Below are 25,774 nucleotides of genomic sequence, written 5' to 3' on the forward strand. Positions count from 1 at the left end.
AATATCTGCTTACTTTCTGTTTGAACATGTTCTATCTACACTTCTGTTCAAATGTAATAATCACTTATCCTTCTCTTCTTTGATACTTTACATTAGTTTTGGATGATACCAAATTCCAAATGAGCTAATATTTGCAAAAAATAACAACATTTTCCAGTTTGAACGTTAAATATCTTGTCTTTGCAGTCTATTCAATTGAATATAAGTTGAAAAGGATTTGTTGTATTCTCTTTTTATTTACCATTTACACAACGTGACAACTTCACTGCTTTTGTGTTTTACAGTCCACTTGTTGCTCTCTGACAGCACTGGATTATTACTTTTATTTAAAAGTTGAGATAATCCTATAGAACACAACATTCACACCTACAGACAAGTTGGAGTCTCCAATGAGCCAGCATGAGGGTTTTGGGACTGTGGTCTAGACCTGGAGTAAACCCAGACAAGGAACATGCACTGAGTGTATTTTTACTGCCATTTTCCTAGCATTGCGTCAGCAGCCATGCAAGCAGGGACTGTGGCTGAGACATTTGGGAGAATCATCCACATGACACAGCAGCTCCAGTCTTTGTGTCCTTTTTACTGGACTTCTTTCAAGTAAACGTTTGCACAGAGTCATTCATGCAACAGCGGGTGTTGTTGATGTAACCGCATTTAAGTACAGTACCTTCACTTTTATCCATTTTCTCATAACACAATGACGCATTCGGACTTTTGTGTCATCGCTTCAACACACTTTGTGGCGTCAGTTAGCTTACCGCTAAAAATACTCACAATTGCCTTACTTATACCTCTAGGGTACCTTTCACATTCACATTGATATGATATACATATATACATATATATATATATATATATATATATATATATATATATATATATATATATATATATATATATATAATAAAACATAGCGCTATACCGCCCCCTTGTAGAACTGTGCCGTCACAACTCCCTCCACCCATAACACGTTCCCCGTTTTTACAGTGCATTACTGTAAATAGAAAAAAATGCTACCACTGATGATTTTACATTACATTTCTGCCGACTGTAATTTTTACCGTAAAACCTACCGACTTCTTTCACAGTGTATCTTGCGGACACGCCATCGTGAGCCTGAAAGAAGTCTATATATATACTAGGGTTGTTCGGTATACCGGTACTAATAAAGTACCGCAATACTAACTGATGGAAATCAGTCATAAACATAACATGTAGATACATAACATGTAGATACATAACATGTAGATACAGAACATGTGGTTACATAACATGTGGTTACATAACATGTAGATACATAACATGTAGATACATAACATGTAGATACGTAACATGTAGATACATAACATGTAGATACATAACATGTAGATACATAACTTATAGATACGTAACATGTAGATACGTAACATGTAGATACATAGCATGTAGTTACATAACATGTAGATACATAACATGTAGATACGCAACATGTAGATACATAACATGAAGATACGTAATATGTAGATACATAACATGTAGATGCATAATATGTAGATACATAACATGTAGATATATAGCATGTAGATACATAACATGTAGATACATAACATGTAGATACATAACATCCATCCATCCATCCATCCATCCATTTTCTACCGCTTATTCCCTTCGGGGTCACGGGGGGCGCTGGAGCCTAGCTCAGCTACAATCGGGCGGAAGGCGGTGTACACCCTGGACAAGTCGTTGCCTCATCGCAGGATACATAACATGTAGGTACATAACATGTAGATACATAACATGTAGATACATAACATGTAGGTACATAACATGTAGATACATAACATGTAGATACGTAACATGTATATACATAACATGTAGATACATAACATGCAGATACATGACATGTAGATACATAACATGTAGATACATGACATGTAGATACATAACATGTAGATACATAACATGTAGATACGTAACATGTAGATACAAAACATGTAGATACATAATATGTAGATACATAACATGTAGATGCATAACATGTAGATACATGATATGTAGATACATAACATGTAGATACATAACATGTAGATACGTAACATGTAGATACATAACATGTAGATACATAATATGTATATGCATAACATGTAGATGCATAACATGTAGATATATAGCATGTAGATACATAACATGTAGATACATAACATGTAGATACATAACATGTAGTTACGTAACATGTAGATACATGACATGTAGATACGTGACATGTAGATGCATAATATGTAGATACATAACATGTAGATATATAGCATGTAGATACATAACATGTAGATACATAACATGTAGATATATAGCATGTAGATACATAACATGTAGATACGCAACATGTAGATGCATAACATGAAGATACGTAATATGTAGATACATAACATATAGATACATAACATGTAGATACATAACATGTAGATACATAACATGTACATACATAACATGTAGTTACATAACATGTAGATACGTAACATGTACATACATAACATGTAGATACGTAACATGTAGATACATAACATGTAGATACATAACATGTAGATACATAACATGTAGAAACATAACATGTAGATATATAGCATGTAGATACATAACATGTAGATACATGACATGTAGATATATGACTTGTAGATACATAACATGTAGACACATGACATGTAGATACATAACATGTAGATACATGACATGTAGATACATGACATGTAGATACATAACATGTAGATACATAACATGTAGATACATAGCATGTAGATATATAGCATGTAGATACATAACATGTAGATACATGACATGTAGATACATAACATGTAGATACATAACATGTAGATACATAACATGTAGATACACAACATGTAGATATATAGCATGTAGATACATAACATGTAGTTACATAACATGTAGATACGTAACATGTAGATACATAACATGTAGATACACAACATGTAGATATATAGCATGTAGATACATAACATGTAGTTACATAACATGAAGTTACATAACATGTAGATACATAACATGTAGATACACAACATGTAGAAACATAACATGTAGATACGCAACATGTAGATACATGACATGTAGATACATGACATGTAGATATATGACTTGTAGATACATAACATGTAGATACATGACATGTAGATACATAACATGTAGATACACAACATGTAGAAACATAACATGTAGATACGCAACATGTAGATACATGACATGTAGATACATGACATGTAGATATATGACTTGTAGATACATAACATGTAGATACATGACATGTAGATACATAACATGTAGATACATAACATGTAGATACATGACATGTAGAAACATAACATGTAGATACATAACATGTAGATACATAGCATGTAGATATATAGCATGTAGATACATAACATGTAGTTACATAACATGAAGTTACATAACATGTAGATACATAGCATGTAGATACATAACATGAAGTTACATACCATGTAGATACATAACATGTAGATACATAACATGTAGAAACATAACATGTAGATACGCAACATGTAGATACATGACATGTAGATACATGACATGTAGATACATAACATGTAGAAACATAACATATAGATACATAACATGTAGATACAAAACATGTAGATACATAACATGTAGATACATAACATGTAGAAACATAACATGTAGATACGCAACATGTAGATACATGACATGTAGATACATGACATGTAGATACATAACATGTAGAAACATAACATATAGATACATAACATGTAGATACATAACATGTAGATACATAACATGTAGATACGTAACATGTAGATATATAACATATAGATACATGACATGTAGATTCATGACATGTAGATACATGACATGTAGATACACAACATGTAGATATATAGCATGTAGATACATAACATGTAGATACATAACATGTAGATACATAACATGTAGATACGTAACATGTAGATATATAACATATAGATACATGACATGTAGATTCATGACATGTAGATACATGACATGTAGATACACAACATGTAGATATATAGCATGTAGATACATAACATGTAGATGCATAACATGTAGGTACATAATGTGTAGATAAATAACATGTAGGTACATAACGTGTAGATAAATAACATGTAGATACATAACATGTAGATACATAACATGTAGATATATAGCATGTAGATACATAACATGTAGATATATAGCATGTAGATACATAACATGTGGATACATAACATGTAGATACAAAGTGTTTGTCCTGTAAGTATTGTACTTATCGCACACTGGATGTGTGATTGTAACGTGCATCTTAGCTGTAGTTTTCATTATCAAAGTTAGAGGTGTTGAAACAGCCATGTAAATTTGCTAATGCTAATCTTTAGCATGTCTATAGCAAGTCCAATGTAAACTAGCACAGAGCTAGCACGTCTTGAATACAGAGCAGCCCGATTGTAGAACACGACAAAACTAGGGCTGTCCCGATACCAATATCTTGGTACCGGTACCAAAATGTTTTTCGATACTTTTCTAAATAAAGGGGACGACAAAAACTTGTCGTTATTGGTTTTATTTTAACAAAAAAAAATCTTACAGTACATTAAACATATGTTTATTATTGTAATTAAAGAAGAATGTATTGGAGTAAATAAAATAGTGAACATACGAGACAACTTGTCTTTTAGTCGTAAGTAAACAAACAAAGACTCCTAATTAGTCTGCTGACGTATGCAGTAACATATTGTGTCATTTATACATTATTTTGTACACATTATAAGGCACAAACTGTAAAAATTGATTATTATACCACTCTTAATATCTGCTTATTTTCTGTTCAAAAATGGGAGCCATTACCTCCCTGCTTGGCACTCGCCGTCAAGGGTTGGAATTGGGGGTTAAATCACCAAAAATGACTCCCGGGCGTGGCCACCGCTGCTGCTCACTGCTCACCTCACCTCCCAGGGGGTTGAATGCAGAGAATAATTTCGCCACACCTAGTGTGTGTGTGACAATCATTGGCACTTTAACTTAAGTAGTATCGACTACTTTTTTTTTGCAAACGATGTGGAAAATGACCGTTATTTTGTTCCACCTGCATGAGTTGCTACTGAGCTGACGACCACCTTGTCTTTTCCTCAGAACATCCCGGCCCTGCCGTGCGGGAAGGCGCTGTACTCGTACGAGGGCAAGGAGCCGGGGGACCTGCAGTTCTCCAAAGGCGACATCATCATCCTGCGACGCAAAGTGGACGACAATTGGTACCACGGCGAGCTGAACGGCTGCCACGGCTTCTTGCCCGCCAGTTACATCCAGCTGCTGCGGCCCCTCAGCCAGACGCCACCTCAGGGCAAAGCACTGTATGACTTTGAGATTAAAAACAAAGACCAGGATAAAGACTGTCTGTCGTTCAGCAAGGTGACACACACACACACACACACACACACACACACACACACACACACACACACACACACACACACACACACACATGTATTTCTTACCTTCTGGGACCTCCAAACAATGCCTACGTCTTTAAGACCACCCTTTCTAGATATATAGACACAACCCCGAAAGGGACAAGCTGTATAAAATGGATGGATGGATAGATGGATGGATGGATGGATGGATGGATGGATGGATGGATAGATGGATGGATGGACAAATATAAAAAAAGCTTTTTGTGAAAAATTAGTTGGAGTTTCACAAGAAAAAAGTCACAATTTCACAAGAAAAACTTAGAAGTTTGGCAGTATTATAATAAAAGTCTTCATTTTTTGCTCAACACAAGTCAAAGTTTGACAGACAAACTGAACATTTGTGCAATATTATGATAAAAGTTGGAATTTTACTCAATAACAGTCACAATTTCACATGAAAAAGGTCACAATTTCACAAGAAAAACTTAGAATGTTGGCAGTATTATAATAAAAGTTGTCATTTTACTCAACGCAAGTCAAAAGTTGACAAGAAAACCGGAACATTTGTGCAATATTATGAAAAAAGTTGGAATTTCACTCAACAACAGTCAAAATTTCACAAGAAAAAGGTCACAATTTCACAAGAAAAAGGTCACAATTTCACAAGAAAAACTTAAAATTTTGGCAGTATTATAATAAAAGTCATCATTTTACTCAACGCGAATCAAAATTTGACAAGAAAACTGAACATTTGTGCAATATTATAATAAAAGTTGGAATTTTACTCAATAACAGTTGCAATTTCACAATAAAAAGGTCACAATTTCACAATAAAAACTTAGAATTTTGGCAGTATTATAATAAATGTCATCATTTTACTCAAGGCAAGTCAAACTTTGACAATAAAAGTTGGAATTTCACTCAATAACAGTCACAATTTCACATGAAAAAGGTCACAATTTCACAAGAAAAACTTAGAATGTTGGCAGTATTATAATAAAAGTTGTCATTTTACTCAACGCAAGTCAAAATCTGACAAGAAAACCGGAACATTTGTGCAATATTATGAAAAAAGTTGGAATTTCACTCAATAACAGTCAAAATGTCACAAGAAAAAGGTCACAATTTCACAAGAAAAAGGTCACAATTTCACAAGAAAAACTTACAATTTTGGCAGTATTATAATAAAAGTCATCATTTTACTCAACGCGAATCAAAATTTGACAAGAAAACTGAACATTTGTGCAATATTATAATAAAAGTTGGAATTTTACTCAATAACAGTTGCAATTTCACAATAAAAAGGTCACAATTTCACAATAAAAACTTAGAATTTTGGCAGTATTATAATAAATGTCATCATTTTACTCAAGGCAAGTCAAACTTTGACAATAAAAGTTGGAATTTCACTCAATAACAGTCACAATTTTACAAGAAAAAGGTCACAATTTCACAAGAAAAACTTAGAATGTTGGCAGTATTATAATAAAAGTTGTTATTTTACTCAACGCAAGTCAAACGTTGACAAGAAAACCGGAACATTTGTGCAATATTATGAAAAAAGTTGGAATTTCACTCAATAACAGTCAAAATTTCACAAGAAAAAGGTCACAATTTCACAAGAAAAAGGTCACAATTTCACAAGAAAAACTTAACATTTTGGCAGTATTATAACAAAAGTCATCATTTTACTCAACGCGAATCAAAATTTGACAAGAAAACTGAACATTTGTGCAATATTATAATAAAAGTTGGAATTTTACTCAATAACAGTTGCAATTTCACAATAGAAAGGTCACAATTTCACAATAAAAACTTAGAATTTTGGCAGTATTATAATAAATGTCATCATTTTACTCAAGGCAAGTCAAACTTTGACAATAAAAGTTGGAATTTCACTCAATAACAGTCACAATTTTACAAGAAAAAGGTCACAATTTCACAAGAAAAACTTAGAATGTCGGCAGTATTATAATAAAAGTAATTTTACTCAATAAAAGTCAAAATTTGACAATAGAACCGGAACATTTGTGCAATATTATGATAAAAGTTGGAATTTCACTCAATAACAGTCGCAATTTCACAAGAAAAAGGTCACAATTTCACAAGAAAAAGGTCACAGTCTCACAAGAAAAACTTACAATTTTGGCAGTAATATAATAAAAGTCATCATTTTACTCATAGCAAGTCAAAATTTGACAGAAAAACTGAACATTTGTGCAATATTATGATAAAAGTTGGAATTTTACTTAATAACAGTCGCAATTTTACATGAAAAAGGTCACAATTTCACAATAAAAACTTAGAATTTTGGCAGTATTATAATAAAAGTCGTCATTTTACTTAACGCAAGTCAAAATTTGACAAGAAAACCGGAACATTTGTGCAATATTATGATAAAAGTTGGATCCGCCGTTTTACTGCCTTGTTACAGACATTGTTTGGAAACAATTAACGTATGTAAATAAAATATTCCTGTGTAAATAACTCATTTCACAACGGCTTATAACATGTTTTTCTTCTAAAATTATAATGTGGTGCGTCTAATATGTGGGGGGGGATCCCAAAATTTAGTGGGTGCGGCTTAATTACTTGTAATAAATAATAATAATAATAATAGATTTTATTTGTAAAAAAGCACTTTACTTTGAGCAAACAACCTCAAAGTGCTACAGTGTATTAAAAAAAATAAAAAGATAATAAAAATAAAAACTAGAACAGCCTAATAGCTAGAACTAGTATTGATGTATCCAAAAAAATGCTTTTTTTTTTTTTTTTAAAAGAAGGGTTTTTAAGCCTTTTTTAAAAAGCATTCACAGTCTGTGGTGTCCTCAGGTGGTCAGGGAGAGCGTTCCACAGACTGGGAGAAAGCCCGGTCTCCCATTGTTCGTAGCTTTGTCCTCGGAGGTTGGAGGAGGTTAGCCTGTCCGGAGCGGAGGTGTGGTGTGGAGGATTTGGGGGTGAGTAGTTTTTTGAGGTAGATTGGGGCATTTCCATGGAGGCACTTGTGGGTTAATAGGAGCCTTTGTATTCAATCCTGAGTGGAACAGGAAGCCAGTGAAGGGATTTGAGAATCGGTGTGATATGGTCATATTTCCGCACTCTCGTCAGGATCCTAGTAGTACTATTCTGTATGTACTGCAGCTTCTGGATGTTCTTGCTGCGGATCCCCGACAAGAAGTGCGTTGCAGTAGTCTAGCCCGGAGGTGACAAAGGCGTGGACGAGCCTCTCGGCATCAGAGAGAGCGAGTGAGGTGGTAGTTGTGCGCTCTATAGTCCACCAATAAGGTAATAATCAAAAACATAAAAAATGAGTGCAGCATGGAAGTGCACCAGAAGCACAGGGAAAGCAATGCAGTCCAAAACTAAACAAAACGGTCTTCAAAGTAAACCTGCCTCGATGCTGGAAGACGTTTGCACACGTGCAGCATACCACAAGCAGACTAAACACAACGTTCAAAGACAGCAGCAAACGTAGCGATACACAAACCCAGGACTAAACGTGACAAGCGGGGGGGTCTCAAATTGCCTTTCTGGTTGTGTGTGTTTTGTGCAAGGCAGTAAATATAGCGTCTGCTTGAAGTGTGCATTATTTAGCGTTTAGGTGGCTAAATGAATCAACGGAAGATGACACCGGGCTGTGTGCGCACTCCCCTGTGGCGCGCGCAATGTGTGTTGTCATGCACAACCAGCGTGTGTGTGATTGTGTTGTCAGTGGCTAAGTCATTACTCAGTAGGACTAATACAAAGTCATTTAGTGGAATTACATTAGCACCCTTGGCCCTAAAGGCCTAACCTCGTAGTCACGTGACCAGAAAACAGTTCTAGGTTTTTATGGACCACATGTCTTTTATGTGAAAATACTGATGTCATGTCTGTGTGATCATGTTTTGTTTTAGTCATGTTCGGTTTTGTTTTTGGACTTTTTGTGCACTTTTGTTTGTTTTTGTCACCATAGCAACCGTTAGTTTTCACCTGTCACGTCACGCACCTGTTTTCACTGATCATGTCTGTAGTATTTAAGTTCATTGTTTTCAGTTTGTCTTTCTGGCGACATCCCACATTTATGCTCTTCACATTCCTGACACTTGATTTCATGTCCATCGTTCATGCTGCTACTTTAGTCCAAGCCAAGTAAGTTTTTGTATATTAATGCTATAGTCTTTTGGTTTCATAGTTTGTTCTCCGCCACGGTGCGCGCTTTTCGTTTGTACTCTTTTATTTGTTAGTGTAAAAAATAAAAATATGTACCCACATTCCCGTCTCGCCCGAGCCAACTTTCCGTTCGTTGCCTTCTGGAAAAACTAAACCCAAGGACCAAGTCTTGACATTATGTCGCCAGCAGAACAGTTTTTCCGCACAAAAGTTGGACAATTTGGACGAGGCAGCGTGGGAGGTCCTCCGCGCCATGGAGGAGGAAACGCGGCGCTACTCCTCCATGGAGTACAGAGACTTCATTTGGTCCCAGGACGACGCTGCGTCACCTCAGCCACGGAAGCGCCGCCAAAGGCGAGGGACGTCAGGAAGAACTTCCGCGAGCCGACAGGACACGCCGCTCCCACAAGCCCCTCCCCCTCCGGGCGGAAGCAAGCAGCAGCCAGCCCGGCTTCACCCTGATGACGTCAAAGACCAGGATTTTTTTTTTCTGAATTCTTTTTCTTTTGATTCCCCGCCCCCCAGGACTCAAGCCACACCCAAGTCACAAAAAAATGTTTTTTCACCCACAAAATCACAAGTACAAAAAAGACATTTTGGACAATTTAAAGGGGAGGTTTCTGCCCCCCTTCTAACCTCCCTCCACCCACCCAATAAAACGGTTCCAGACCGCGGGGAGTGCGTCTGGTATCCGCTCCTTGAGGGGGGGGGGGGCTAGGGCTGGGAATTGTTCAGGTGGGGTGGCTCAGCATCACCATGCCAAGCCACAGCCTCCAGCCCGGCCGCCACCACCAGTCTTTCGACCTGCCAAGCCACAGCCTCCAGCACGGCCACCACCACCAGTCTTTCGGCATGTCAAGCCGCAACCCCCAGCTAGGCCACCTCCACCTGCACCAGTAGCTGCACCATGGCTAGCGCCAAGGCTAGCACCAGAGCCAAGGCTAGCACCAGTAGCAGCACCACGGCTAGAACCACGGCTAGCTGCTCCGCGGCTAGCACCACGCCCGAGCCAACTTTCCGTTCGTTGCCTTCTGGAAAAACTAAACCCAAGGACCAAGTCATGACAACTGAGAACATTCTTTCTGTATGTAACTCTTCTGGGAAGGCTGTCCACAAGGTTGCGGAGTGTGTTGATAGGAATTTTCCACCGTTCTTCCAAAAGCGCATTGGTGAGGTCACACACTGAGAAGGCCTGGCTCTGAGTCTCCGTTCTAATTCATCCCAAAGGTGTTCTATCGGGGTTCAGGTCAGGACTCTGTGCAGGCCAGTCAAGTTCATCCACACCCGACTCTGTCATCCATGTCTTTATGGACCTTGCTTTGTTGCACTGGTGCACAGTTATGTTGGAAGAGGAAGGGGCCCGCTCCAAACTGTTCCCACAAGGTTGGGAGCATGGAATTGTCCAAAATGTTTTGGTATCCTGGAGCATTCAAAGTTCCTTTCACTGGAACTAAGGGGCCTGAAAAACAACCCCACACCATAATTCCTCCTCCACCAAACCCGACATGTACCGTTCTCCTGGCAACCTCCAAACCCAGTGTAGAGGTTGCCCTCCTGTGGGTTCTTCTGACACAAAGATCCTTTTGTGAGCTCGGTAGTCTGAGGTAACAAGTCTTTATTTTCATAAAGCAGCGTGGTTTTGCTTTCCAGCAAACTGTCTCTCGCTCTCATGCCTCTGCCCACCAGCAATTCCAACCACGTGTCTCGCTCCGGCTGCTGCTAATAAGGCCGAGAGGTGATTAGATAACCATCCTCAGCTGGGCAATCTACTCACCTGCCGCTGTCTTCGAGGCCGGTGCTTACAGGCCCGCAGACCACGCTCCCCTCCAAACCCAGACTGGTCCATCAGATTGCCAGCGTGATTCATCAGTCCGGAGAAGGCGTCTCCACTGCTCTAGAGTCCAGTGGCGACGTGCTTTACACCACTGCATCCCACGCTTTGCATTGGACTTGGTGATGTATGGCTTAGATGCAGCTGCTCGGCCATGGAAACCCATTCCGTGAAGCTCTCTGCGTACTGTACGTGGGCTAATTTGAAGGTCACATGAAGTTAGGAGCTCTGAAGCAACTGACTGTGCAGAAAGTCTTTGCACTATGCGCTTCAGCATCCGCTGACCCCTCTCTGTCACTTGGTGGCTGAGTTGCTGTTGTTCCCCAAACTTCCATTTTCTTATAAAGTTGACATTGGAATATTTAGGAGCGAGGAAATTTCACGACTGGATTTGTTGCACAGGTGGCATCCTGTGACAGTTCCACGCTGGGAAATCACTGAGAGCGGACCATTCTTTCACAAATGTTTGTAGAAACAGTCTCCATGTCTAAGTGCTTGATTTGATACACCGGGCCAATTGATTAGGGCACCTGATTCTCATCATTTGCATGGGTGGCCAAATACTTTTGGCAATATAGTGTATGTATCATATTGTACTGTTTATACAGTTGTTCTTTTCACATGCACAAGACCACACACGTGCTCGGATACAAACACGGAGTCTGGTAAAAACGCCATCTTTGCTACCACGACCGACATTCCTTCATCGTCTGACTCAAAATATAGCTTTGTCTCGGGGTGGTTACCAAAAATACCTTCTGAGTGTACCATGAGCTATACAAAGCTCCACTGTATAGCGCCTACAACAAGCATGTATTTATCCTTGAATAAGCTCCACCGAGGAGGTTGTTTTTAGTGCTCCTTTGTAGGATGATGGAGAAAATTCAAGACTGCAGAGAGTAGCATTCTTCCTTTGCCAAGTATTTCAGTCACACGGCTTTTTATTTAACATTACATAGAATTTCCCAGGAAACAAAAAGTGGTTTATATCTTCTACTAAAAAATTCAGTATGTTGAAGTGATTGAAGTGTATTTCTGGTCTTGTCACCCCCTGCCGGGCAGGAGGGCAACCCGGCAGTGCGACTGGATCAAAAGAGACGCTTTGCTGAACAAAAAGCTGCTTTATTACAAGCAAGTGTCATTAAACAGGTCTGCAGTACCCGGAGGAGCCTAGGTCAAAATATTATTATTATGCGTAGTGCACTTTAAATAGTTTCGACCATATCTAGGAATTGATATGACGGGAGTTTTCAGATTGTTTGCTTGGTGCTGCGATAAACTGAACGCATCATAATTTGCCACCTCAGTAGAATGTATGTCCACCTCCGACACAGTCACTACAGAAAAAACATTATGTGAGTTGTGTATTATTCTAAGAGAATTGCTATGCATGCAGGGATTATCCGGCCTGGTGGTGGCTAGTTCTAGCTTAACTGACTCCTCACCCGGACTAGCAGGCTCTGTAATTGCCTGTGACCGGGCTTGCTCTGTAGTTAGTCAAGTGTGACTCAAACAGAAATCTATGTTTCTAGCCGGAATGATGGCGCCTTCCTGGTTAGGGTGAAAGCCGTCTCTCATCAGCAAGCCTGGTTTGCCCCAGTTATCAATAAACGTTAGTCCCTGTTGTCTACAGAAGCTAGCCAGCCACTTTGTAACAAACGCACCCAAGTTCCCCGGGTGTCTCAGCCACTACGCAATTAAGGAGTCACGGGTGAGACCTGATATTCAGCTGAGAATGATTAATATAGTAAATAAACACAAGGCATGTATAACTATTAGCCACAACACAACCAGGCTTATATTTAATATGCCACAAATTAATCCCGCATAACAAACACCTCCCCCCTCCCGTCCATATAACCCGCCAATACAAATCAAACACCCGCACAAAACACTCGATCCCACAGTCCAAAGTGCAGTTCACCTCCTCAAAGTTAATAAAGCACCTATATTTCCCCAAAGTCCCCAAAGTTACGTACGTGACATGCACATAGCGGAACGCACGTACGGGCAAGCGATAAAAATGTTTGGAAGCCGCAGCTGCATGCGTACTCACGGTACCGCGTCTGCGCATCAAACTCAAAGTCCTCCTGGAAAAAGTCTCTGTTGTCCCGGTTCTCCACAGGCCAATGGAAAGTCCACAAAAAAGGGCAAAAATGAGGATTCTTCCATGAAGTGGCTCCGTAGCAAAAACACTGGGTCTGCTCCTAGGTGTTTTGTGCCGGTGTTTGATTTGTATTGGCGGGTTATATGGACGGAAGGGGGGAGGTGTTTGTTATGCGGGATTAATTTGTGGCATATTAAATATAAGCCTGGTTGTGTTGTGGCTAATAGTTATACATGTTTATTTATTGTTTAATTGTTCCCAGCTGAATATCAGGTCCCACCCGTGACTCCTTAATTTGCGTAGTGGCAAAGACACCCGGGGAACTTGGGTGCGTTTGTTGACTAATCTGCTATATCTCTCATCATTGCCTCTCGCAGGCAGGGGGGCCAGAGACAATTACTCAATGCCTGGACATCTTTCTAGCGAGATCACAAGTCCTGGCTATGTTTCTCTTTGTAATCTCTGACTGTCTCATCCTAGTGTCATTGGAGCCACCGTGTACAACTATGTTCGCATAACTAGTGGTGCGATTAGCCTGTGGTACGTGTTTACTAGGCCTGTTGCGAGTTAGCTCCCTAACTTATATTCCTCCTTTCTGTCTCTGGGTGTGTGTGCTAAGTCGGGAGAGCGCAGCCTGACCATAAAAGGAGATGTTTGTGTGTAAGTGTCTGGAAAACAATTTCTTTAAGTCATAACTCAAATGTTGGCGCTGAGCTAGACAGGTAGTCTTGGTTATCACTTTTGCATTCCGAAGTCCGCGCCACAACCGTCGGCTTTGTTATAAGAAAATGGAAGAGTTTGGGAACAACAGCAACTCAGCCACCAAGTGGTAGGCCATGTAAACGGACAGAGAGGGGTCAGCGGATGCTGAAGCGCATAGTGCAAATACTTTCTACAAACGGGACGGCGTGGCGCAGTTGGGAGAGTGGCCGTGCCAGCAACCTGAGGGTTCCTGGTTCAATTCCCACCTTCTACCAACCTAGTCACGTCTGTTCTGTCCTTGAGCAAGACACTTCACCCTTGCTCCTGATGGGTCGTGGTTAGAGCTTTGGATGACAGATGGGTGAATGTGGAAATAGTGTCAAAGCGCTTTGAGTATCTTGAAGGTAGAAAAGTGCTATACAAGTATAACCCATTTACCATTAGAGACACTTTTCTTACGAGAAGTGATCCAATCCACCTGCGAATATCAAACTAAGGAACCTTATCTATTTATGTGCTCAAACTGAGATACCACTATTTAATTAAACTCGGTGGTTTGCTTTCTCCAAGGTGAATATAAACATTCACCATATGTAGAACATAATATGAGTTAATTAATTCACTTCATGGTCTAGTAAAATTACACAATCTTTGAGTTTTGAAAAATGCGATTTATTCTTTACTCAAAGGGCTGTTTGCAAATTTTACTCCGATGCCTAGAGGGCGCTAACTTCCCAATGTACTTGAAGTGTTATACTCTATCTATGCAGCAAAAACACTAGCTATGTGCACATGGACACATTTAATCGGATTAAAAGCCAAACTGGAATAAAAATGCTTCATGTAAACACGCCATGCGGAATATTCTGACCCGATCACGCGTGTTTCATTCCGATCGAGACGGGTGAATTATGACGAAAGTCATTCGGATTGTAGCGCATGAAAATACATCTTCCGAAATTGCGTCCGTTGCCTTAAAGGGGAACATTATCACCAGACCTGTGTAAGCGTCAATATATACCTTGATGTTGCAGAAAAAAGACCATATATTTTTTTAACCGATTTACGAACTCTAAATGGGTGAATTTTGGCGAATTAAACGCCTTTCTATTATTCGCTCACATCGGGAAGCAATCCGCCATTTTCTCAAACACCGAGTCAAATAAGCTCTGTTATTTTCCGTTTTTTCGACTGTTTTCCGTACCTTGGAGACATCATGCCTCGTCGGTGTGTTGTCGGAGGGTGTAACAACACGAACAGGGACGGATTCAAGTTGCACCAGTGGCCCAAAGTGGCAAGAAATTGGACGTTTGTTCCGCACACTTTACCGACGAAAGCTATGCTACGACAGAGATGGCAAGAATGTGTGGATATCCTGCGACACTCAAAGCAGATGCATTTCCAACGATAAAGTCAAAGAAATCTGCCGCCAGACCCCCATTGAATCTGCCGGAGTGTGTGAGCAATTCAGGGACAAAGGGCCTCGGTAGCACGGCAAGCAATGGCGGCAGTTTGTTCCCGCAGACGAGCGAGCTAAACCCCCTGGATGTCTTGGCTCACACCGTCCCTTATGCCACCGAAGATGATCAAGAGAAGAATATCGACCCTAGCTTCCCTGGCCTGCTGACATCAACTCCAAAACTGGACACATACCTGCCAACTACTCCGGTTTTCCCATAATTAGTACGGTTTTCATCAACCTATTCCGGGTTACGGTTGCAGTGATAAAAAGTACGGTTTTTCCATTAATAATTTTTTTTTTTTTTTTTTAAAGTTTTATTCACGAAATCGCGTAACAACAATGACAATCGACACTGCTTCCCGTAACTTCCTATCGAGCCATTCCGAATGCCATGCGCGAGGCTATTTATAGCACCGCTGCCAAGCACGAGGCACCAGTTGTATGGCGTCACATTAGTGCCAAAAATCCGAGCGCATAAAAACTGTTATCGCGCGCTGATTCTCCACTTTGTGCGCATTTTTCAGCGTTTTTCGCCTGACCAATCAGAAAGAAGGGGCCGTCCAAGCATACCCGCCCCCAAAGTGCCAAAAAGAAACATGACAGCGCGAGGAGAGATGCCAGGAGTACACAGAGAGAAAAAAAAAAAAAAAAAAAAAAAAAAAAAAAAAGGAGTACACAGAGAGCGCGCAGAAAGGCGTCGCGCGCGCAGAAAGGCACCACACGCGCGCAAAATGGTGTCGCGCGCGCACACGAAGTGGAGAATCAGCGCGCGATAACAGTTTTTATGCGCTCGGATTTTGTGACGCCATACAGTTGCCATTGTTTCCAAACGAGCGAACGATCATGGAATCAGCCGAAAAGAAAACTGCAGTCATTCCGTGAAGAATATTCAAAAGCCTATCCGGGAATAATTACCCATTCCAAAAAGGGTGAAAACTACGCGAATTGCACCTTGTGCAGACAAGAATTTTTGATCGGACACGGAGGAATTAGCGATGTAAAAGACCACGTTGGGACAAAAAAACACAAGTCTAATTCCGTTGCTAGCGATACGAGTGGAAAACTTTCAACGTTTTTCGTCGCCCAAACAGTGATGGTTTTAGCAACATTTTAACCTGTCTGAATGCTAATAATCATTTTGCTGGACCCTGGCTACTAGGTTTTTCTGATTTCAAAAGTTGGCAGGTATGTGGACAGATCAGCTTTCAGGAAAAGAGAGCGGATGAGGGTATGTCTACAGAATATATTAATTGATGAAAATTGGGCTGTCTGCACTCTCAAAGTGCATGTTGTTGCCAAATGTATTTCATATGCTGTAAACCTAGTTCATAGTTGTTAGTTTCCTTTAATGCCAAACAAACACATACCAATCGTTGGTTAGAAGGCGATCGCCGAATTCGTCCTCGTTTTCTCCCGTGTCGCTGGCTGTCGTGTCGTTTTCGTCGGTTTCGCTTGCATACGGTTCAAACCGATATGGCTCAATAGCTTCAGTTTCTTCTTCAATTTCGTTTTCGCTACCTGCCTCCACACTACAACCATCCGTTTCAATACATGCGTAATCTGTTGAATTGCTTAAGCCGCTGAAATCCGAGTCTGAATCCGAGCTAATGTCGCAATAGCTTGCTGTTCTATGCGCCATGTTTGTGTTGGCATCACTATGTGACGTCACAGGAAAATGGACGGGTGTATATAACGATGGTTAAAATCAGGCCCTTTGAAGCTTATTTTTGGGGATATTGCGTGATGGGTAAAATTTTGAAAAAAACTTCGAAAAATAAAGTAAGCCACTGGGAACTGATTTTTAATGGTTTTAACCATTCTGAAATTGTGATAATGTTCCCCTTTAAAACGAGTCTAGCAAAAACAAATGTATGGTCTGGAGTGTGGTGTGTGGATGTAACAATAAAAGAAGGGATCTAGTTGTCGTCTTAACAAGCTGTTTTTACACCAAATTACAGCTACTCCCAGTGCTAACTGCTAGCCTCAGACACGTACGCAGAACGTCGTAACAGAACATAAAGACGTGCGGCAACTTATACATATCCCACGGCACAGAACAGCTGCATTTCGAAAAAGAGAGGTAAAACAAAAGTAGTGAACAGATGGAAAAGATGATACCGTGATAACGTCTTACAAGCAGGAATGCACAAGGCCATGTTTGATGACAGTGGAAGTCGACTGCATCTTCAGCACCTGCAGTGAGCGAACTTGCCACAAGCAATAAGACACTTTTCCATGTATGTTAGGTTCTGCGCATGTCAAAGTAAAATATTCTGATTTAAGGTGTGATGCATGACAATCATAACCAGATCATATTTTTCCTGCTCCATGTACACGGGAACATTCTGATCCCATTGATGATCAGATTAAATCAAAGTTGTCCATGTAAACAGGAACATTCTACTCCCAATGATAATCAGATTAAACCCATGTTGTCCATGTAAACAAGAACATTCTACTCCCGATGATGATCAGATTAAATCTATGTTGTCTATGTAAACAGGAACATTCTACTCCCAATGATAATCAGATTAAATCCATATTGTCCATGTAAATAAGAATATTCTACTCCCAATGATAATCCGGTTAAATCCATGTTGTCCATGTAAATAAGAATATTCTACTCCCAATGATAATCAGATTAAATCCATGTTGTCCATGTAAAAAATAATATTTTACTCCCAATGATAATCAGATTAAATCCATGTTGTCCATGTAAATAAAACTATTCTACTCCCAATGATAATCAGATTAAATCCATGTTGTCCATGTAAACAGGAACATTCTACTCCCAATGATGATCAGATTAAATCCATGTTGTCTATGTAAACAGGAACATTCTACTCCCAATGATAATCAGATTAAATCCATATTGTCCATGTAAACAAGAATATTCTACTCCCAATGATAACCAGATTAAATCCATGTTGTCCATGTAAATAAGAATATTCTACTCCCAATGATAATCAGATTAAATCCATGGTGTCCATGTAAATAAGAATATTCTACTCCCAATGATAATCAGATTAAATCCATGGTGTCCATGTAAACAGGAACATTCTACTCCCAATGATAATCAGATTAAACCCATATTGTCCATGTAAACAAGAATATTCTACTCCCAATGATAATCAGATTAAATCCATGCTGTCCATGTAAATACGAATATTCTACTCCCAATGATAATCAGATTAAATCCATGTTGTCCATGTAAATAAGACTATTCTACTCCCAATGATAATCAGATTAAATCCATGTTGTCCATGTAAACAGGAACATCCTAATGCCGATGATAATCAGATTAAATCTATATTGTCCATGTAAACAGGAACATTCTACTCCCAATGATAATCATATTAAATCCATGGTGTCTATGTAAACAGGAACACTCTACTCCCAATGATAATAAGATTAAATATATGTTGTCCATGTAAACAGGAACATTCTACTCCCAATGATAATCAGATTAAATTAATAGTGTCCATGTAAATAGGAATATTCTACTCCTGATTTTAATCAGATTAAATCCATGTTGTCTATGTAAACAGGAACATTCTACTCCCAATGATAATCAGATTAAATCCATGTTGTCCATGTAAACAAGAATATTCTACTCCCAATGATAATCAGATTAAATTCATGTTGTCCATGTAAATAAAACTATTCTACTCCCAATGATAATCAGATTAAATCCATGTTGTCCATGTAAACAGGAACATCCTAATGCCGATGATAATCATATTCAATCCATATTGTCCATGTAAACAGAAACATTCTACTACCAATGATAATCATATTAAATCCATGTTGTCTATGTAAACAGGAACACTCTACTCCCAATGATAATAAGATTAAATATATGTTGTCCATGTAAACAGGAACATTCTACTTCCAATGATAATCAGATTAAATTAATAGTGTCCATGTAAATAGGAATATTCTACTCCCGATTTTAATCAGATTAAATCCATGTTGTCCATGTAAACAGGAACATTCTACTCCCGATGATAATCAGATTAAATCCATGTTGTCCATGTAAACAAGAATATTCTACTCCCAATGATAATCAGATTAAATCCATGGTGTCCATGTAAATAAGAATATTCTACTCCCAATGATAATCAGATTAAATCTATGTTGTCCATGTAAATAAGAATATTCTACTCCCAATGATAATCAGATTAAATCCATGTTGTCCATGTAAACAGGAACATTCTACTCCTGATGATGATTAGATTAAATCCATGTTGTCTATGTAAACAGGAACATTCTACTCCCGATGATGATCAGATTAAATCCATGTTGTCTATGTAAACAGGAACATTCTACTCCCGATGATGATCAGATTAAATCCATGTTGTCTATGTAAACAGGAACATTCTACTCCCGATGATGATCAGATTAAATCCATGTTGTCTATGTAAACAGGAATATTCTACTCCCAATGATAATCAGATTAAATCCATGTTGTCTATGTAAACAGGAATATTCTACTCCCAATGATAATCAGATTAAATCCATTTTGTCCATGTAAATAAGAATATTCTACTGCCAATGATAATCAGATTAAATCCATGTTGTCCATGTAAATAAGACTATTCTACTCCCAATGATAATCAGATTAAATCCATGTTGTCCATGTAAACAAGAATATTCTACTCCCAATGATAATCAGATTAAATCCATGTTGTCCATGTAAACAGGAACATCCTAATGCCGATGATAATCAGATTAAATCCATATTGTCCATGTAAACAGAAACATTCTACTACCGATGATAATCAGATTAAATCCATGTTGTCCATGTAAATAAGACTATTCTACTACCAATGATAATCATATTATATCCATGTTGTCTATGTAAACAGGAACACTCTACTCCCAATGATAATAAGATTAAATCTATGTTGTCCATGTAAACAGGAACATTCTACTCCCAATGATAATAAGATTACATCTATGTTGTCCATGTAAACAGGAACATTCTACTCCCAATGATAATCAGTTTAAACCCATGGTGTCCATGTAAATAGGAATATTCTACTCCCGATTTTAATCAGATTAAATCCATGTTGTCTATGTAAACAGGAACATTCTACTCCCAATGATAATCAGATTAAATCCATGTTGTCCATGTAAACAAGAATATTCTACTCCCAATGATAATCAGATTAAATCCATGTTGTCCATGTAAATAAGAATGTTCTACTCCCGATTTTAATCAGATTAAATCCATGTTGTCCATGTAAACAGGAACATTCTACTCCCGATGATGATCAGATTAAATCCATATTGTCTATGTAAACAGAAACATTCTACTACCAATGATAATCATATTAAATCCATGTTGTCTATGTAAACAGGAACACTCTACTCCCAATGATAATAAGATTAAATCTATGTTGTCCATGTAAACAGGAACATTCTACTCCCAATGATAATCAGATTAAATTAATAGTGTCCATGTAAATAGGAATATTCTACTCCCGATTTTAATCAGATTAAATCCATGATGTCCATGTAAACAGGAACATTCTACTCCCGATGATGATCAGATTAAATCCATGTTGTCCATGTAAACAGGAACATTCTACTCCCGATGATGATCAGATTAAATTAATAGTGTCTATGTAAATAGGAATATTCTACTCCCGATTTTAATCAGATGAAATCCATGTTGTCCATGTAAACAGGAACATTCTACTCCCGATGATGATCAGATTAAATCCTTATTATCCATGTAAACAGGATTAATCTACTCCCAATGATGATCAGATTAAATTCATGGTATCCATGTAAATAGGAATATTCTACTCCCAATGATAATCAAATTTCTTGAACTGTTTTTGTGTGTGTGCACACATTTCCTGCGCAAAGTTGTTGACCACATACACACACATACATGTAGTACGGTATTTTCCGGACTATAAGGTGCACGTAAAATCCTTTAATTTTCTCAAAAATCAACATTTCGCCTTATAACCCGGTGCGCCTAATATACGGAATAATTCTGGTTGTGCTTACCGACCTCGAAGCGGTTTTATTTGGTACATGGTGTCATGATAAGTGTGAGCAGTAGATGGCAGTCATACATAAGAGATACGTATAGGCTGCAATATGAAGCCAGTAAACAACACCGAATCTTTAAATGTTCCATTGAGAATATAGAACATTACACATGGCGCTCAAAAATCTGTGAAAATGTTTTAGTACGACTTTGTCGCCGCACCGCTTGATGGATTGCCGGCGCATTAAATATACGAGTATTATTATGGTGTGTGTATAAGCACCGCAAAATAGCACCTGTTAGCAGACATTATCTAGCGTTTTGTTTCACAATATTATGCAAAACCAACTTTTCTTAGCTTCTGGTACCTGCTGATCTGTATTTGGGATCTGCATTAGTACTGAAAATGTGTGTGCGTCCGCCTTTGTAGTCAGTGGCGACGCCATTCTTCTTTTCTACCTTGTTATGGGACATTCATTCTCCACTGTTGCCATTTCTAATATAAAGTAGTGTAAAGTTCTTACTTATATCCGTCAGTAAACTCGCCATGGAAGCGCTAAAACATACCGGTGTAGTGAGTTTACATTATTCACCCAAGGAACTTTAGTTATTAGAGAGTTCCGGTCGGACGTTTTTTCGCGGACACATTTCTGGCCTTGTGGTTGTTTCCGGCTGAGAAGATGCTGCTCCGTTATTGATTGAAGTAAAGTCTGAATGTCATTAAAACAGTTAGCGCCATCTTTTGACACTTCTTCCACTCTCTATTAAACAAGACAAAGAAGCAAGGAATTAAACAGAGACATAATTAAATTTAGCTCTATTGAGGTGAAACTTCTGGGCTGTACTCTTTGTAAAGTCTCCCACCACGCTCTGACGAAAGATTGTACGCCTCCTCTTTTATTTGGACTTTCCCTGATTACGTGGCAACAGCTGTTTCTAAGGGAAGGGGGGTCGTAAACAGCTGTCGCCTTTGGTTACAAAACAGTTCTCCGCTTTGTAGATCTCGGGTCAAGACAAAATATTCCTGTGGATTACAATACATCAAAGAAACTGACACCCTCATGTCGCTTCCCATCCTACACAGTGGAGTTTTACAAGCCGATGGTAAGATCAAAGACAGCTTTTGTCTGCTTGCCGGGAACTCACGGAAACACAAAGTTATGTGGTAACTTAGATACAATTATTCTGACACCGCTACAACAAAGATGACGGGGAGAAGACGCTGTCGAAGTGGAGGCACGTAAATAAGAGCGCCCACAAAACGGCGCATCCTGAAGAGACTGTCAGAAAGCGACTTGAAGATGATCTGTAAAACATCATCTATGCAACATTTTGACCAAAGAACCACCATTACATGTTATGTAGAACACTGATAGGGTTTTACATTTAGAAATAAGTCATAATATGACCCCTTTAATGCGCCTTATAATCCGGTGCGCCTTATATATGAAAAAAGACCTGACTAGACCTGCTCATCGGTGCGCCCTATGGTCTTAAAAATACGCTAATTGCAAAAAAAATTCTGTTTAACCACTAACGGTAACATAAACTTGTGTTTGTGTTATATATTTTGCTTAGAAATATGTAACTGTGAGCAAGTTGCGGAAACATTTGCATATTTCCACACTTTATTTTCCCGATCCATTGATTTATTCGTTTGCGATCACGGCGCCGCTAGAAATTGTTGGTCTACGTAAGCGCTCGTAATAACAATATCACTAATAATGGGTTAATATTCAGTCCATAAGTAAATGGAGTTGTAGAAGTCCCACTGATACATACGCCAGGTGTGCAGAGTTGACAAAGGTTTAATAGTTTTTTTTCGTTCGTTCTCGACTTTTCAGTCCCTCCCAATACTCCTCCTCCTCCTGCACTCGGCCGCTCACTGTTAAAGACAACAGATGATTAGATTAACACGTACTACCTGTGAAGTCTAATCACCTGCCGGCTGTGTCTCGCCGTCAACACATGCCCCGCCCCTATCCGATGGTGCTCGTCCTCAGCACCATAGACAGCGGCGGTGACCTTTGCTCCTGCAAGCGCGCTGGCCACGCCTCCCTCCACAGGAGTGTTGTTTGTTTTCATGGGTGCAATGACATCATTATCTGTTGTATCACATCAAGCCTTGTCCGGAGTTTCTTGGTATTTTTCTGTGTGTAGTTTTAGTTACTGTCTTGCGCTCTTATTTTGTCCCCTCACCTGTTTTCTGTTGGTAATTAGCACTTAATTAGCTCCTCTTGCCGCACGTCTTGTGCAGTTAAGTTTGTTCTTTGTTCCCGGCATTGTATTTATTACTTTTGTAGCCTTTTTGTGCTTCCAGAGCATTTCCCACCTCTCGCTTTTTTGTCATTTCAAATCTCCACATCAAATACCTGAAATCTATTGTTAGCTGACTTTTGCTAAAGTGTATTTACGATTTGGAATGCATTAAAAAAAAGTACTCCTCTCTGAGCTGCCACCTTACCGTGGTTGAGGAGTTTGCGTGTCCCAATGATCCTAGGAGCTATGTTGTCCGGGGGCTTTATGCCCCCTGGTAGGGTCTCCCAAGACAAACAGGGCCTAGGTGAGGGATCAGACAAAGAGCAGCTCGAAGAATTCTATGGGAATGAAACAACAAAGACTCAGATTTCCCTCGCCCGGACGCGGGTCACCGGGGCCCCCCTCTGGAGCCAGGCCCGGAGTTGGGGCATGATGGCGAGCGCCTGGTGGCCGGGCCTGTCCCCATGGGGCCCGGCCGGGCACAGCCCGAAGAGGCAACGTGGGTCACCCCTCCAATGGGCTCACCACTCATGGGAGGGGCCATAGAGGTCGGGTGCATTGTGAGCTGGGCGGCAGCCGAAGGCAGGGCACTTGGCGGTCCGATCCTCGGCTACATAAGCTAGCTCTTGGGACGTGGAACGTCACCTCGCTGGGGGGGAAGGAGCCTGAGCTAGTGCGCGAGGTAGAGAAGTTCCGGCTAGATATAGTCGGACTCACCTCGACGCACAGCAAGGGCTCTGGTTGGACTCTCTTCCACACTGGCGTTGCACGCAGCGAGAGGCGACGAGCTGGGGTAGCAATTCTTGTTGCTCAAAGCCTGCACGTTGGAGTTCAACCCGGTGGACGAGAGGGTAGCCTCCCTCCGCCTTCGGGTGGGGGGACGGGTCCTGACTGTTGTTTGTGCTTACGCACCAAACAGCAGTTCAGAGTACCCACCCTTTTTGGATGCACTGTACTGGAAAGTGCTCCCCCAGGTGATTCCCTCGTTCTACTGGGTGACTTCAACGCTCATGTTGGCAACGACAGTGAAACCTGGAGAGGCGTGATTGGGAAAAATGGCCGCCCGGATCTGAACCCGAGTGGTGTTTTGTTATTGGACTTTTGTGCTCGTCACAGATTGTCCATAACAAACACCATGTTCAAACATAAGGGTGTCCATATGTGCACTTGGCACCAGGACACCCTAGGCCGCAGTTCCATGATCGACTTTGTAGTTGTGTCATCGGATTTGCGGCCTCATGTTTTGGACACTCGGGTGAAGAGAGGGGCGGAGCTTTCTACCGATCACCACCTGGTGGTGAGTTGGCTGCGATGGTGGGGGAGGATGCCGGACAGACCTGGCAGGCCCAAACGCATTGTGAGGGTCTGCTGGGAACGTCTGGCAGAGTCTCCTGTCAGAGAGAGTTTCAATTCCCACCTCCGGAAGAACTTTGAACATGTCAGGAGGGAGGTGCTGGACATTGCGTCCGAGTGGACCATGTTCCGCACCTCTATTGTCGAGGCGGCTGATTATAGCTGTGGCCGCAAGGTAGTTGGTGCCTGTCGTGGCGGTAATCCTAGAACCCGTTGGTGGACCCGGCGGTGAGGGATGCCGTCAAGCTGAAGAAGGAGTCCTATCGGGTTCTTTTGGCTCAAAGGACTCCGGAGGCAGCGGACAGGTACCGACAGGCCAAGCGGTGTGCGGCTTCAGCGGTCGCAAAAGCAAAAACTCGGACATGGAAGGAGTTCGGGGAAGCCATGGATAACGACTTCCGGACGGCTTCGAAGCAATTCTGGACCACCATCCGCCGCCTCAGGAAGGGGAAGCAGTGCACTGTCAACA

At 40.2% G+C, this 25,774-nt stretch overlaps 1 protein-coding gene across 1 annotated transcript in view; it reads left to right on the forward strand.

Moving 5' to 3' along the window:
- The window catches only part of LOC133613876 (E3 ubiquitin-protein ligase SH3RF3-like), a 325,501-nt gene that overhangs the window by 187,744 nt on the left and 111,983 nt on the right, over positions 1 to 25,774 (forward strand). Inside the window, exon 2 of the mRNA XM_061971746.2 lies at positions 5,152 to 5,427. Coding sequence (XP_061827730.1) covers positions 5,152 to 5,427 — 276 coding nt within the window. The remainder of the gene's footprint in view (positions 1 to 5,151; positions 5,428 to 25,774) is intronic.

This window comes from Nerophis lumbriciformis, linkage group LG13 (genome assembly GCF_033978685.3).
Source record: "Nerophis lumbriciformis linkage group LG13, RoL_Nlum_v2.1, whole genome shotgun sequence".
Taxonomy (NCBI): domain Eukaryota; kingdom Metazoa; phylum Chordata; class Actinopteri; order Syngnathiformes; family Syngnathidae; genus Nerophis; species Nerophis lumbriciformis.